General features: G+C 37.1%; 1 protein-coding gene across 1 annotated transcript in view; it reads right to left on the bottom strand.

Moving 5' to 3' along the window:
* LOC144652523 (uncharacterized) overlaps nt 1-6,652 on the bottom strand; it is a 28,686-nt gene extending 22,034 nt beyond the window's left edge. Inside the window, exons 1-5 of the mRNA XM_078512551.1 lie at nt 6,527-6,652; nt 4,149-4,233; nt 2,873-3,198; nt 1,452-1,593; nt 568-893 (exon numbers count right to left, since the gene is read on the bottom strand). Of these exons, the coding sequence (XP_078368677.1) occupies nt 568-893; nt 1,452-1,593; nt 2,873-3,198; nt 4,149-4,233; nt 6,527-6,604 (957 nt within the window). The 5' untranslated portion in view covers nt 6,605-6,652. The remainder of the gene's footprint in view (nt 1-567; nt 894-1,451; nt 1,594-2,872; nt 3,199-4,148; nt 4,234-6,526) is intronic.
* Nucleotides 6,653-13,473: the final 6,821 nt, after the last annotated feature.

Genomic DNA, 13,473 nt, shown 5'->3' with positions numbered 1-13,473 from the left:
TGTCACGTCATCCGCTTTTCATCTTTTTGAGTCGAGCAGACAGATACACGAAGTGCTCGGGCGTATCTTTTCTCTCAATTTTTTTCCGCTGCTCAAAAATAACGCTATACGTGCTGACAAAAAAGTAAACATATTCACAAAACAAAGGCTGTAATACACTAACCGGTAAATGTTTTGGTTGTGAAAACTGAATAGCGCTACGACCCCTGAGAGCACGAGCCATCAATGACGCAACTCACGCGGAAAAATAAAGCAAAGTGAGATTGCTTTACTTGATTGGACACTTATTTGGAAAAAATGCGGAGGTCGGCACTTCATTCATCGAATTACCATGAGGTAACTCGAAGAGCCTTTGATTATGATTGGGCAGTTTAATGCCAGTCCCAGTTTTGTATCTTCCTTTGTTGTTTTATTGTTATTTTTGATGTTGTTTTTTTTTTTTATGGGAAATTGGTAGTGAGTAAACTTAATCTCGTTCCCACATCTCGCAGAGATCTGGGAACGAGATTAGAGTAAACTAATAATTTAAGAACGACGCTAATGGTAGTTTTAGAAAGGTTAGCTTACCCTCTCTGTAGCACGTTGTTTGTAAGCAGTCCAGTGCATTCCATCCACACTGTATGACAGCGTGTAAGTTTTAACTCTGTCCTCAGTGTTGTAACGGCCTTGAGTTGCCACTTTTGTCACTGCAGTGATTTCTCCCAAGTCTATCTGAAGCCACTGATTAGTACTTTTTCCTTTTGGACACCAGGTACCAACATGCTTGCCATCAGACAAAATGTTCAGCCTCGCAAGTGAGGGCCGGTGATGGTGGTTATAACTGCTAGACGCTGTAAATGCACTGTCAGAGATCCTTTTGTCTTCCAAACCAAGTGACACTGAACAACTGTGAACTAAAAACGAAAATAATGCAAGGTCTTCTTTCAATTAACTATGCGCTGACCCTCTCTAATAAGCAAATCTGCGACAGCTGATAGTGTATATAGCTTACGCAATGTGTTTAAAACGAACTATATGCCAATTATATAAAGAATGTGACAAAATGTAACAAAAAGTGGCACATAACCAACTGGACCTTTTTTTGAAGAAAATCATTGTTTATTTGTCTTTGTGCTCTGATTAGATCATGACCACGCCATTTTTCTCTTATCTTTAGCTGTTAGACTAAAACACTTAATTGGACAACCTCAGGCTGGTTTCAGATTAACTGTCCTACTGCATAATTTTATATCACCAAGTGTGAAATTCGCCTTCAGGTCAGTTACAAAATATGCCAAAACTACCAGTAATGAACAAAATCATTTTCCTCTAAAATGTTAAAATGATGACGGTTAATACACCCCAGTGAATCTTCTGAATAGCTGTAAAGAAAGATTTATCTTGAATTCCTGATGAGACCAACATCAATCAGTTTACGATATGTAGGGGAATCATAGGATTCATACACATACCATTTCTACAGCCAAATACCTCCGCCCTCATAGAAGTGTGTCCCTTGTAACTCTTAGGATGGAACCGAATGAGCCGAGCATTGAATGGTGTTACAAGCAGATGTTCAACAACTGTGTTTTGATCGTTGTTAGCAGGAAAAACCTAAAGGCAATAATTAATTTAGCATTTATATTTTCAGCATTTATATATCACCAAGTGTGAAATTCGCCATCAGGTCAGTTACAAAATATGCCAAAACTACCAGTAATGAACAAAATCATTTTTCCTCTAAAATGTTAAAATGATGACGGTTAATACACCCCAGTGAATCTTCTGAATAGCTGTAAAGAAAGATTTCTCTTGAATCCCTGATGATTTATCTTGAATCCCTGATGGGATCATTAGGGGTAGCTATACAGCTTAACCTCCATCCTAGCATCAGCACTGCACTGATAAGGCCCAGAAGGCCGAAACAGTACTGTCTGCAGTTAGATATAGCTCTTTGGCATTACAAAGCTTCTCTTTCATGTCCAAATTGAGCACTCTACTAGGATGAGTCATTGCCGCTAACATTGCGCATGCTCACTAGTTTTTCTAGTTTGAGCACTCTGGCATGGCTTAGATGATACCACAAGTGTGGGATCATTTGGGATAGCTATACAGCTTAACCTCCAATCTAGCATCAGCACTGCACTGATGAGGCCCAGAAGGCCGAAACAGTACTGTCTGCAGTTATATTGTATTTTATATAATCCATTATCTATACATTCCTTGCACTAGTAGTACTGTTGTACTTACACACCAGGGAAAAGAGGATCAGACCACGTTTTAACATTCAAATCACCATCACTGGGAACTACCTTGCCTAATCTTTTTGAACAATATAATTCTTTTATTGTTATAATGTCCGTACTAATGATAGGAGGCAAGGTGTAGGGGACTAGGCCAACAGCTAAGAACGTTGACCATCTATACTGTGAAATTTTCCTTACACACAGCCAGCATGATTTTACCAGATGTGTTACGCTTTTACTAGTTTTATTAGTAAAATATTATGCAGTTCAGTCTGTTTTTTTTTTAATTAGAACTTATTATAACCATTATAACCTTGCGTGTGCAGCACCAAGTAATTGTATGTAAATTTGTTTCTGGATTTAATTTAGTTCTTTAATTTTTCACAATGAGACGTCTGTTCTAGTTATTGGTAAGAAATCTGTTCCATTTCATGGCGAGACACCCATTCTAGTTCTTGGTGAGACGTCTGTTCTAATTATAGAATCTTTGCACAAACAAAAATTACCTATTTTACTAAAACCACAACTTTTTTAAAAGTTGTCAAGAAATTTTCATTTTATGTAAACATCTCTTACGGGTAGACTTGGTGTGTAGCTTCTGTAAATAAACTCGATAGATGTTTTTATTAAAGACCTCTTTTCCTTACCCATGTTACACTGTTTTCCTTGTACTCGGCCCAGTGCATTCCGTCCACACTATAAGAGAGAGTGTACTTCGTTACCCAATTGTTAGCGCCTTGCTGTCCTTGTGTGGCCACTTTAGTCACGTGCACCAGTTCCCCAAAATCTATTTGTAGCCACTGTTTGCCGTCATTGGTTTTTACTCCCCAGGCTCCATATCCTTTACTATCAGAATATATGTTTAACCTGGAACGCGCTGGAACATATTTGGAATTGTAACTGGAAGAAGCAGAAAATGCGCCATCTGGCACGTGACCATTTTCCAAACCAAGAGGAAGGGCACAGCGGTAAACTGAAAAAGAATGAATTGCGTTTATTTTTGTTTATTTTTTTGGTTTATATAACTGTCGTAATGATTCTAGTTAAAAATGTAAATAACGTCATAAAATATTACCATTTATAACCCAATCATTATTTTTTGTGCGCGCTCATTGGACAAAACGCATCACGTGGTACAAAATCGGAAGACGGGTATCAGCGAATAATAATTATACCCCGTCCGATTTGATATCCGTCGCCGGATTTTGTAGGCAAGCACAAAACAAACGAATGAAGCCATGTTATTTAATTCTAATGAATCACAGAGTTAAAAAGTCACGTAAACCAATCAACTTACATTTGTTTTAACCAAAGTTACGCCGGGTTTATTACGTAGGTTTTTTCCTATAAATTTACTGGCGATAAAGCGCGTTGTAGAAATCAATTGGAGGGTTATAAAATAAATAAACCCCTTTCTGGCTTGCTAGTATATTGGAGGATAATGCCCTTGGCTGAAAGATTGTCCTCAAAATTTTACAGTTGCCCTCGAAGCTTCGCTTCTCGGCCAACTGTTCATTTTTCGACAATCTTTAAGCCTTGGGCATTATCCTCCAATATACCAGTCGCCTGAAGGGGTTTATTTACTAAATAGTTCCCTCAATTAAGTCAACTTCCTCTTCTTTTAATATTAGAGCAGCATAAAATTATGTTTCGTACATTTTTACACAACTACATCATCACCGACAGGTGTCGTTATATACAACACTGAAAACTCAAGAAGCAAAATTTTAAAGCTGACTGCAAGTATACCTTCACGTTTAGTTCAAATAGCATTTAAGGTCAGGCAAATATAACTAAGATTATTAAAAATCCCTAGGTCAATTAAAAAAAGTTAGCAATCTGTAAAAGTGTCCACAAATTACTACAAATTGCTATTGTGACCTGAACTTCAGAAAATCAGATCTGCATTCTCAGGCTGCTTACCTAACAAAGGGTTGGTATAAATACTTCTTTTCTGAAGTGACAGCTGTTTGCCTGGTTGGAGGTTTTCATCAGTGATGCTATGAAACTGAGAAAAGAAGGAAAGAAAAAAGACTTTTTGTGAGTGCGCCGTGAATGATTCTGTTAAATATTCCCAATTTTCGGTTTTCAATGTAGGCTTTTAAGCCAAGAAATTAGACTCCCTTAAGGTGGCTGAATACAGTTTTTACGTGGCTCAAAAGCCCGCGCTACGATTTTCTGCCTGACGTCAATATTGCTCGCGCGGGCTAAAATCGCGCTGGGAACTCTAAACAAAACGAAAAAGAGTTCCAGCTCTTTTGTGGCGCTTGACCAAATTTGTATACAAGAGAAAACTTCAAAATACTTTCAGATAGGTCTTTAAACCTGGGAGGGGAAACAATACGACAAAAAAGGTGGATAAACAACCGACAGAGAAGTTCTAATTCTGTCTTTCATAATCGCTCGCGACGCATGGCGTCATATTAGCGCGCGCTCGCACACGCAATTCGATTCTCTTCGGAGGTCGTAAAAGCCAGATTTTGATCCAGATTTTCTCGAAAACCTACCGTACAACCTATTATGAAACTTTCACACTTAATTTTAAGGGGTGAACCACGTCCACAGCCAAAATTAAAAAAAAAGTGTAAGACAGATTTTTAGCTATTTTTAAAATCAGCAAAATATCACTTATTTTTTTTTTATGAAAAATCTGTCTTACAGATTTTTCTATTATTTTGCATGAATGTTTAATCAGAGCCAATGTCTAATTTCTGAAATTTTGAAGTAGGGTCATACGGGTAGATTTTGAGCAAAACGCCGTTTAATCTACTAGTGCCAGTCCCCTCTTAAGCACTCGGCCGTTCATTTTAGCTGTTTATTAGCATTTTTACTTTCCAAATATCGCATATGATGGTTTTAGGATGTAACAAACAGTAAAAAGAGAAAGATAAAACTTTTCTGGAGATTCTACAAGAAAGTTTAAAGTTGGACTGATTTTCCCTCTCAAAACTGTATTAGGCCACCTTAAATTCTTTTTCGATAATCCGCTGAATTGTTCGCACAAGTGTTTTTTTCAGTGACTAAAGGATTGTTCAAACTAACAGAAAATCATTAAAAAACTGACCCTCTACCAAAATCAAAAATCTGCTAAATGTGAAAGAAAGATTTTTCTGTTATAAGAGTTAAGCTATTTTTGTTTTGCAAAAATTTGACGAGGATCTAATGGCACTGAATTTTCAAACAAATAGTTTTTTCCAGTGTTCTCTCAACATTTTCTGTTTGTTACAATCGAAACAAAAATGTTGAAAAACTCTTAACAAAAAGCAACCATAATCATTAAATTTAGATTTATGTTGACACAACAGTTGCCTATTTTACGTTGTCGAAACCAAAAAATGAGGATACATCATCATAAACCAGCATTTATATTAGGGGGTTGAGGGTTTTCAAGCGATGTTTGTGTGTAAGAGCTTCCAAACAATAGAGATAGCAACGAAACTATTTGTCACTATAAAGTCACTAGCCACTATGAAGAGGAAAGTTAAAGAACACAACGCCCGTCAGGTGTTATATAAATACTAAGCTTTGGGATGTCTTTATTAAGCTTCGTTGTATCTATCTTCCTGTTTTCAGAGGGAGGAGAGGACCCTGGTTCAACACTCCAAACAACAAATTGGATGCCCCCCCCCCCCCCCCACCAAGTAAACAATATATTTCATGTCCTGACTTGTTACAAATTAATTTTTACGTCACTATTCTTGGAGAGGAAACGTGACTTGACGAAATTGAGCAAAAGAGAACGTTTTCGGATTTCAGTTGTTTTCCTTTTTGTAAAGAAACGCTTTTTACACTATGATAGCCTCAAAACCAGATATACTCATCTCAAGACAAAATCTCATCAAGAAAGAAAGAAAATTTAAAAAAAAAAAACTTGAATTCTACGCTACACACTCTGAAACGGTGCCAAAAATGATCAGTAAATTCAATATCTTTATTGACTTTTACATACAAGAAAAAAGGAATCATTTCGATTTTAGCTAAATGCACGACCGAAGCAGAAAAACTCTCTTCTTGAGACCTTTTAGCTGATAAAACTTATAATAAAAACTTATTTTTCTATCATAGAATTGTCGAAGACCGATCAAAACTTCTCTCTTTTCACGTTATTACATTTTGTATTCGATTTGAACCTAAATTTCACGTTGCCACCTGACTTATCTATATATTTCTCTAACAAATTAAGCATTTGACGTTAGTGCTCCAGTTTCATGTACGAAAGAAAGCTTGCGATGCGGATCTTTTTTGTACGATTTCGTTGTGAAAAAAACAGAGAATTACTCGCAATATGAAGAAAATCATACCTTTGGAGAAGTTTCTTCCGCTTGAGAGAGCAATATCACCGATGCGACGAGAAAAATCTTAACCAAGAAGCAAGTCATCCTGAAAGTTGCCTTGAAGTCCTTCCTTTAACAGAAACTTGAGAGAATGACAAAGGTCTCCGGAGAAAAACTTAACTTTGAATGAATTATTTTATTGTTTGGAAAACTCGAAAAATCTCGTACAATATTTGCAGTCCTATTGTTTTTGATAGTACACACAACAAATGACCGAGGGATAGAAGGGTAGGAAAAGAAGATCAGGGGAGTAGGGAATATACCTCAAGGCATGTCAAGGAACGCATTTGAAAAAGGTAGATAGTTGTTTTGAATCCCTAAAGATTTTACAGCTGATTAGTCAGATTGAGGTCTTTACATTTGGGTAGGATTATTGCCACACTAGTAAAATATCTGAGTATTTTAGAAAATCTTTACTTGTTTTTATCTGCCTGTTTTCAGGGTGATAGGGGACCCTGGGTCAACACGTCAAACAACAAACAGTACGACACCCCCCCCCCCCCCCCCCCCTTCCGAATAAACAATATCTTTCATGTCCTGACTTGTTACAAATTTTACATCACTATTCTTGGAGAGGAAACGTAACATGATAAAATTGAGCAAAAAAGAACGTTTTCGGTTTTCAGCCGGTTTTCCTTTTGTAAAAATCGTTTACTGGACTATAAATGCCCCAAAACCAGTAATACTCCACTCAAGACAAAATCTCATAAAGTAAGTTATCTGAAGGAAGGAAATAAAGAGCAACATGCATTCAACGAAACAAACGCAGAAAGTTCTGAAACGGCGCCAGAAATGATCGTTAAAATTCAAGTATTATTATTCACAAGATAAAAGGTGGATGTTTTTATCGAGATGATAATTCTGAAATCCGTACAATACAGAAAATCTACTAGGATAACTTCAATTTTATCTTTCTCTATTTCAGCTGAATGCACAACCGAAGCAGAAAAAGTTTCTTTCATGACACCTTTTTAGCTGATAAAACTAATAACATAAATTTCTTTTTTTAGCAGAAAAAGGCGGGGACTGATCAAAACTTCTATTTTCCCGTTACTACAGTTGTTTGATAATACTCTAAATTTCCCGTTGCCGACTGCTTTATCTATTTCTCTAACAAATTAAACCTTTGAATTTAGTGTTCCAGTTTTATGTTTGATCAGGTTTGAAAGAAAGCTTGCGAGAAAAACTCACTTCTTGAGACCTTTTAGATGATAAAACTAATAAAACGAACTTCTTGTATTAGCAGAGAAATGTCGGGGACTGATAAAATTTTTCCTTTTCTCGTTACGATGTTTTTCATTTGATCCTAAATTTCACGTTGCCGACTGCTTCATCTATTTCTCGAACAAGTTAAACCTTTGAATTTAAGTGCTCCAGTTTGAGGGTGAAAGAAAGCTTGCGATGTGGATCTTTTTGTTCGATTTCTTTGGACTAAAGAAAAAAAACAGAGCACAACGCACAATATGAAAAAGATCATACCTTTGAAGAAGTTTCTTCTGCTTGAGACAGCAATGTCACCGATGCGACGATAACAATCTTAACCAAGAAAAAAGTCATCCTGGAAGTCTTTGAAGTCCTTTCCTTAACAGAAACTCGAGGGAATGACAAAGGTCTCCGGAGAAGAACATCACTTTGAATGAATTATCCTATTGTCTTGAAAGACTCGAAAAATCTCGTACAATATTTGCAGTCCTATTGTTTTTGAAAGTACACAACAAATGACCGAGGGATAGAAGGGTAAGAAGAGAATGTCAGGGGAGTGGGGAATATACCTCAAGGCATGTCAAGGAACACGAAGGTAGTTGTTTTGAATCCCTAAAGATATTACAGTTGATTTGGTCAGATTGCGGTCTTTACATATTGGTAGGATTCTTTCCACACTAATAGCAAACGAATCACTGTGTTTTAAATGGAACTAATTTCAGCGAAAAAGTTGTCAACAGCAACCCTTCCCCTCTAAGTTCGATGGTAAATATATTCTATACTCTCACACTCTAATACCGTTATTAGTTTTGGAGACACATTGCTCAGGGTCGAATACTTTTCCATAAGTCCACAGCCATGTATAATTCAGCAATGTTTGTCAGCTTTCAAAGAATTTGGAAGCTCTGTATGATGTTATCGTAAAAATCCGTCGTGATTGCCATGTAAACAGTACATTGGCTGATTTTTTAATCAATTTCCTGATACTGACATAGCGTGACATCAAAATGGTCAAAAATTTAATAGCAGTCACTCGTGACCCAGCGAATTAAACTGACAGTGAAATAATTTTCTATTTCTCAGTAATAGTTACGGAATAAATTGGACGTTCAGTCAAACCACACCTCGTTTCCACGCAGTTGAAACCATTTCCGTTGTAATGAAGTAGCTTGAAGTCATGTACTGGCCTGTACAGAATGATTAGCGTGACCCACTAAAAAGTAAATATTTCCTGTTAACTTCACAGCAATTTTGCGTGACTTTGTTTTTGGAGGGAAGTTTATTTAACCATGCGTTTGTGTCAACGCATCCATTTATTAACTTCGATCGCTTATGTTGAATCAATATAGAAAAAAGTGAAAGTTCGTTCCAAGAAAGTTTGTGGTCTTTTAGTATTAGTAAAATAATGAAGAACTAAAGAATAGTCGTTTTTTTGCTAAAATGTTAAAAAATAATAAGATGATCGAAAATAAAAAATATATATTCTTCCGTTTAGCACAATATGATAGAAGGAACTGTCTACAAAATTGGCGAAAACCATCGCCAAAACAAACAGGAACCGAATTGATGTGTTTGATTAAATCGATTTTAACATAATTATGCGCAATTCCTTGGTTACTTTGAAGTAAATGTAGGCTCAATAAAATAGGTCAATCGAAAATTTTTGTTACAGAATTTATTTCAGTTGAAATAAAATTGATGACTTAACAAGATCCGCGACTAAAATCTCTACCTTCAGCGATTGCGCTATGTCAATAAACATCCGTAAAATTCTGAATTCTAACTTAACATATTTCTGGTTTTCTGAAACATCAAAAATGAATATTTCTGTCCCTGATATAGTTCCTAAAATTAATCTTGCTCTCGTACTTTTTTTCGCCTACACTGTTTCGATACTTCCCGGATGATAGTAGTTCCCCGATTACTGTTTATAGAAGATTTTCAACGGCGCAGGTTAAACACTGACTTTTAAATGAGTGTCCGAAAATTACAGTGCAAATGTGATGATACAAGAGAGAAAACGCTTTTGTTCGTTTTCGTTCTCTTCTGAAAATGGACAACCAAACTGTGATAAAATAATCTTACAGTGTGATGTAAAGGGGTGCCCTTGTAGTTTTAATTCCGGCTAATCAATATAAAGCTACGTACCTTAATAGAAACTGCGCGACGAAGCGATGTCACCTATGACAGAAACACGAACCAAAATCTTCACAACGAAACGAGCCATTTATGATATTCTTAAGATCTCTGTAAATTATCTTCGGAAATAAAAGTTGAGGACGAAACTGTAATTTCTCCATAGCTGGAAAAGCAACTATAAATTAATGAAGTCATTGTTGTTCTAAGAAGACAACAAGAAAGTTCTCGTATTATTTATAGACATACTGATATTGAGCGTTCACTCGGCAAAAAATCTCTTTAACACATTTAATAAGAAAACAATTTTTGGACGCTTAACTAAATGAGAGTTCTATTTTTGATGAAATATCGACGGATTCATTTTTCGCGAGGATTTTTTGCCGGATTCCAAAATAACATTGCTTATTAACAATTTATTTATTTTGGCGCAAACGCTAGATCGCGGAAGCCGGAGCAAGGTTGACAGTATCTGATTGCGCGCACAGCTACATGTAATTTGTAACCCCGAAAAAAAAGTGTGGTGCGCGCGAAAGTAAAAGAAAGAAACCTGGGCAATCAACTTGAAATCTAGCCTGCGAACAGGCTCCCGAGTGGGGTTTTTACGCGAGCGAAGCGAGCGGCGTACGCGAGCGAAGTGAGCGGAAGAGCGGGGCCTGAGGGGGAGTACGGGGGCGCGGGAGCCTGTGGACAGTCTTTTGAAAACGCCGATCCATGATACCAGATTCTGGTATCATGATCTGATTGGTCAGAACGCTAATTTTTGACAACTGAGTGATGAAAAATAGTGGCATACACAACACGCAAAAAAGTCAACCGACTTGCGCGTGGTTAGATATGCAGTAAATCTACATGAATCCTACATTTATCTTGTGGTGCAAATGTCACACAACGAACAAAGGAAAGAGGCGAAAACCCAAAACATCGAGCTCAAAAGACTAAACGCTCGTTAAAATTGATGCAAGATACATATCCTTAGCGACAGTAAATAACGTGTCTCTAAAACAAAGCAATAGCTTTGCAAAATAAAGCTACGCAGTCTCTGGCTAAAGTGGACAGAAATAAATATGTCATCCGTGATAAAAAGCAACACACATTGCAACACTATAAACAGCCGGGCCCGGCCTTGCAAATATAAAATGCAAGTACATAATCAACATATTCACGGAAATAAGATCTGTGTCCTTCCAGAGCGAACATTTTTAGAGCTTAAAACACATCTTGCGAATATGAATGAGCCAAGACTAACCGCAATAGCAAAATTTAATACAGAGGTGTCAAAATGTACTAACGGGAAACGGTGCAGAACTATCATCTCTACACATCTGCTGAGCGGCAGTCTTTCGACTCTACTTTATAACCTAAAATCGCCTTCTTATAATACAAGTGACAGAGCACAGTGCCCTTTCTAAACAACTTTGAAGCGTCAAAATAAATTGGACGACCAAATCCAATTTTACCGAACGGCTTATTTTGTACAAAAGTCACGAAGTAGGAGTCTGTGTAGGCCTGTCATCTGTTTTTTGCTAGGTCTAATTACCCTACTGACAGATGTGTTACAGGATCCATTACAAGTGGGCGGATGGGCGGAATCAAACAAAGTCTACAGGCTCCCCCTCAGGCCCCGCTCTTCCGCTCGCTTCGCTCGCGTAAAAACCCCACTCGGGAGCCTGTTCGCAGGCTACTTGAAATCACGCTTTACATCTAAATTGTAAATTGATAATAGTATTCGTTTTACGCTATGTCTTTCACTAAAATGTCAAAATTGTAGTCAAACTTTGCTTTTCTGTTTATTCAATCCTGCGTCTCGTCAGAAGCTTCGAAGAAGCTGTCGTGAGAGATTTTTTGCCGCTCAAAACCAAACGAAAAGTATTGTCGTAAATCTATTGTTGCAAATAAATTCGGCGATTTCATTCAAGTCCTACTCAGTAAGCAAGGGTTGAGCTACATGAAGCTTATAAAAAAGCTTCATGAAAACATTTATACTGTCACATTTACACTGTAGAGTAAACAGACTGATACTGAATATTAACAACTAGCCACGCGACAACCGTGTTTTTTGTTTATATTCGTTTTTCTCTTATCTTCAATAACATTTTAAATATAATTTTCAACTTTAGCCAATTTTCGTGGATGCAGTGCCGGTATAATGCCAATAATCGCTGTGATCTCACAGCCTTAACAGATTTTAGAAAGTCCTATAACATTGACTGAATCTTCAAAACGATCCCATTTCTTTTCTTTTTGGTTGCAGCGCTGAATTCAAATCCAGGAGAAATAGAAGACGAAGTTAAACTTTTGTTTCATGCATATGTACTCTGAATTCATGACTTTAAGGCTCCATGCTGTTAAACTGATACAATTTGCGTCAGTTCCCAAATGCTGATAACATTTGTAAACATACTGATAACCGGCAAAACAAACACTTTATTAAGACCTCAATTTAAAGATGAAAATTCTCAGCAAAACAGGCAATTTCGTTTCCAGTTCTCAAATCCAAGGTACGTAAAGCAAAGCGTAAATGGAAAATGAAAGCAAATGCCACTGAAAAAAAAATTGTAAAACATGCGGAAAGAGTAAACATTGTCAAATTAGTAAATAATAAAGATGGTAAATTTTAAGCTCGGTAATAAATAATAAAGATGGTAAATTTTAAGCTCGGTAATAAATAATGAAGATGTAGTATTCAATATGACACGAGCATGGGACAAATAAAAATTCTGAGTCCCCGACGGGAATCGAACCCATGGCCTCCCAGATACCGGTTGGGCTCTCCAACCAACTGAGCTACGAGAGACTCGTTGTGAGCTGGGCCATTTTACTAGGTTGATAAGTGTCATGTTGAATACTCCATCTTCATTGTCAAATTATATTATAATTAAGTTATTATTAGTAGTCTGTTCCAGGCTCTCGGTAGTTGAAGCGCTCTCCCATAACTATCGATGAGAGCCTGGAACAGGCTAGAGCAGTGGCACCGTTGCAAACTCCACTCAAACATGTCATTAAAGATGTGAATATTGTTAGTCGTGGTGTAAGATAGGTTTATTCGTTTGTCTCACGATAGAAACTCTTTCAGATGTTGATCGCGACGTTTCGACTGCAATACTGCTAGTCTTCATCAGGCGATGAGGTCGATTGTTTACGCGTCGCTATTTATGCACGTTGGTTCGCTGTGATTGGTGCATTTGTTCAAATCTAAAGCAGAAAACGAAAACAAATTAGTAGACATATAAGATACAGTGGCCCCAGGACCCCCATCCCCAAACAAACCGAAATAATTATTTTCATAAACACTATACATCACCCTTAAGTCAAAGATTTTATAGCCTTGATACCCCCAACCCTAATGTTGGCTCTAGTTCCAAACGCTGGTCATCATACCTTTATGCCCACCCCACCAGAAATCCAAATGGATCCCCACCTCCCAACACTGGGCCGATTACAGAAAAGGAGAAAAAGAGCAAGACAGCTAGATTTCGTTACAAACAATCTTACATCCAAAAGAGATACCTGGTTTTATTTTGACCTCCATTACAATAAATGGATCTACCTAAATGGCAGAAAAAGAAGAAGAA

The sequence above is a fragment of the Oculina patagonica genome, chromosome 4 (genome assembly GCF_052425735.1).
Source record: "Oculina patagonica isolate OP01 chromosome 4, crgOcupat, whole genome shotgun sequence".
NCBI lineage: Eukaryota > Metazoa > Cnidaria > Anthozoa > Scleractinia > Oculinidae > Oculina > Oculina patagonica.
The sequence above is the reverse complement of the archived record's forward strand: the minus strand, read 5'-3'. Positions and strand labels throughout refer to the sequence as shown.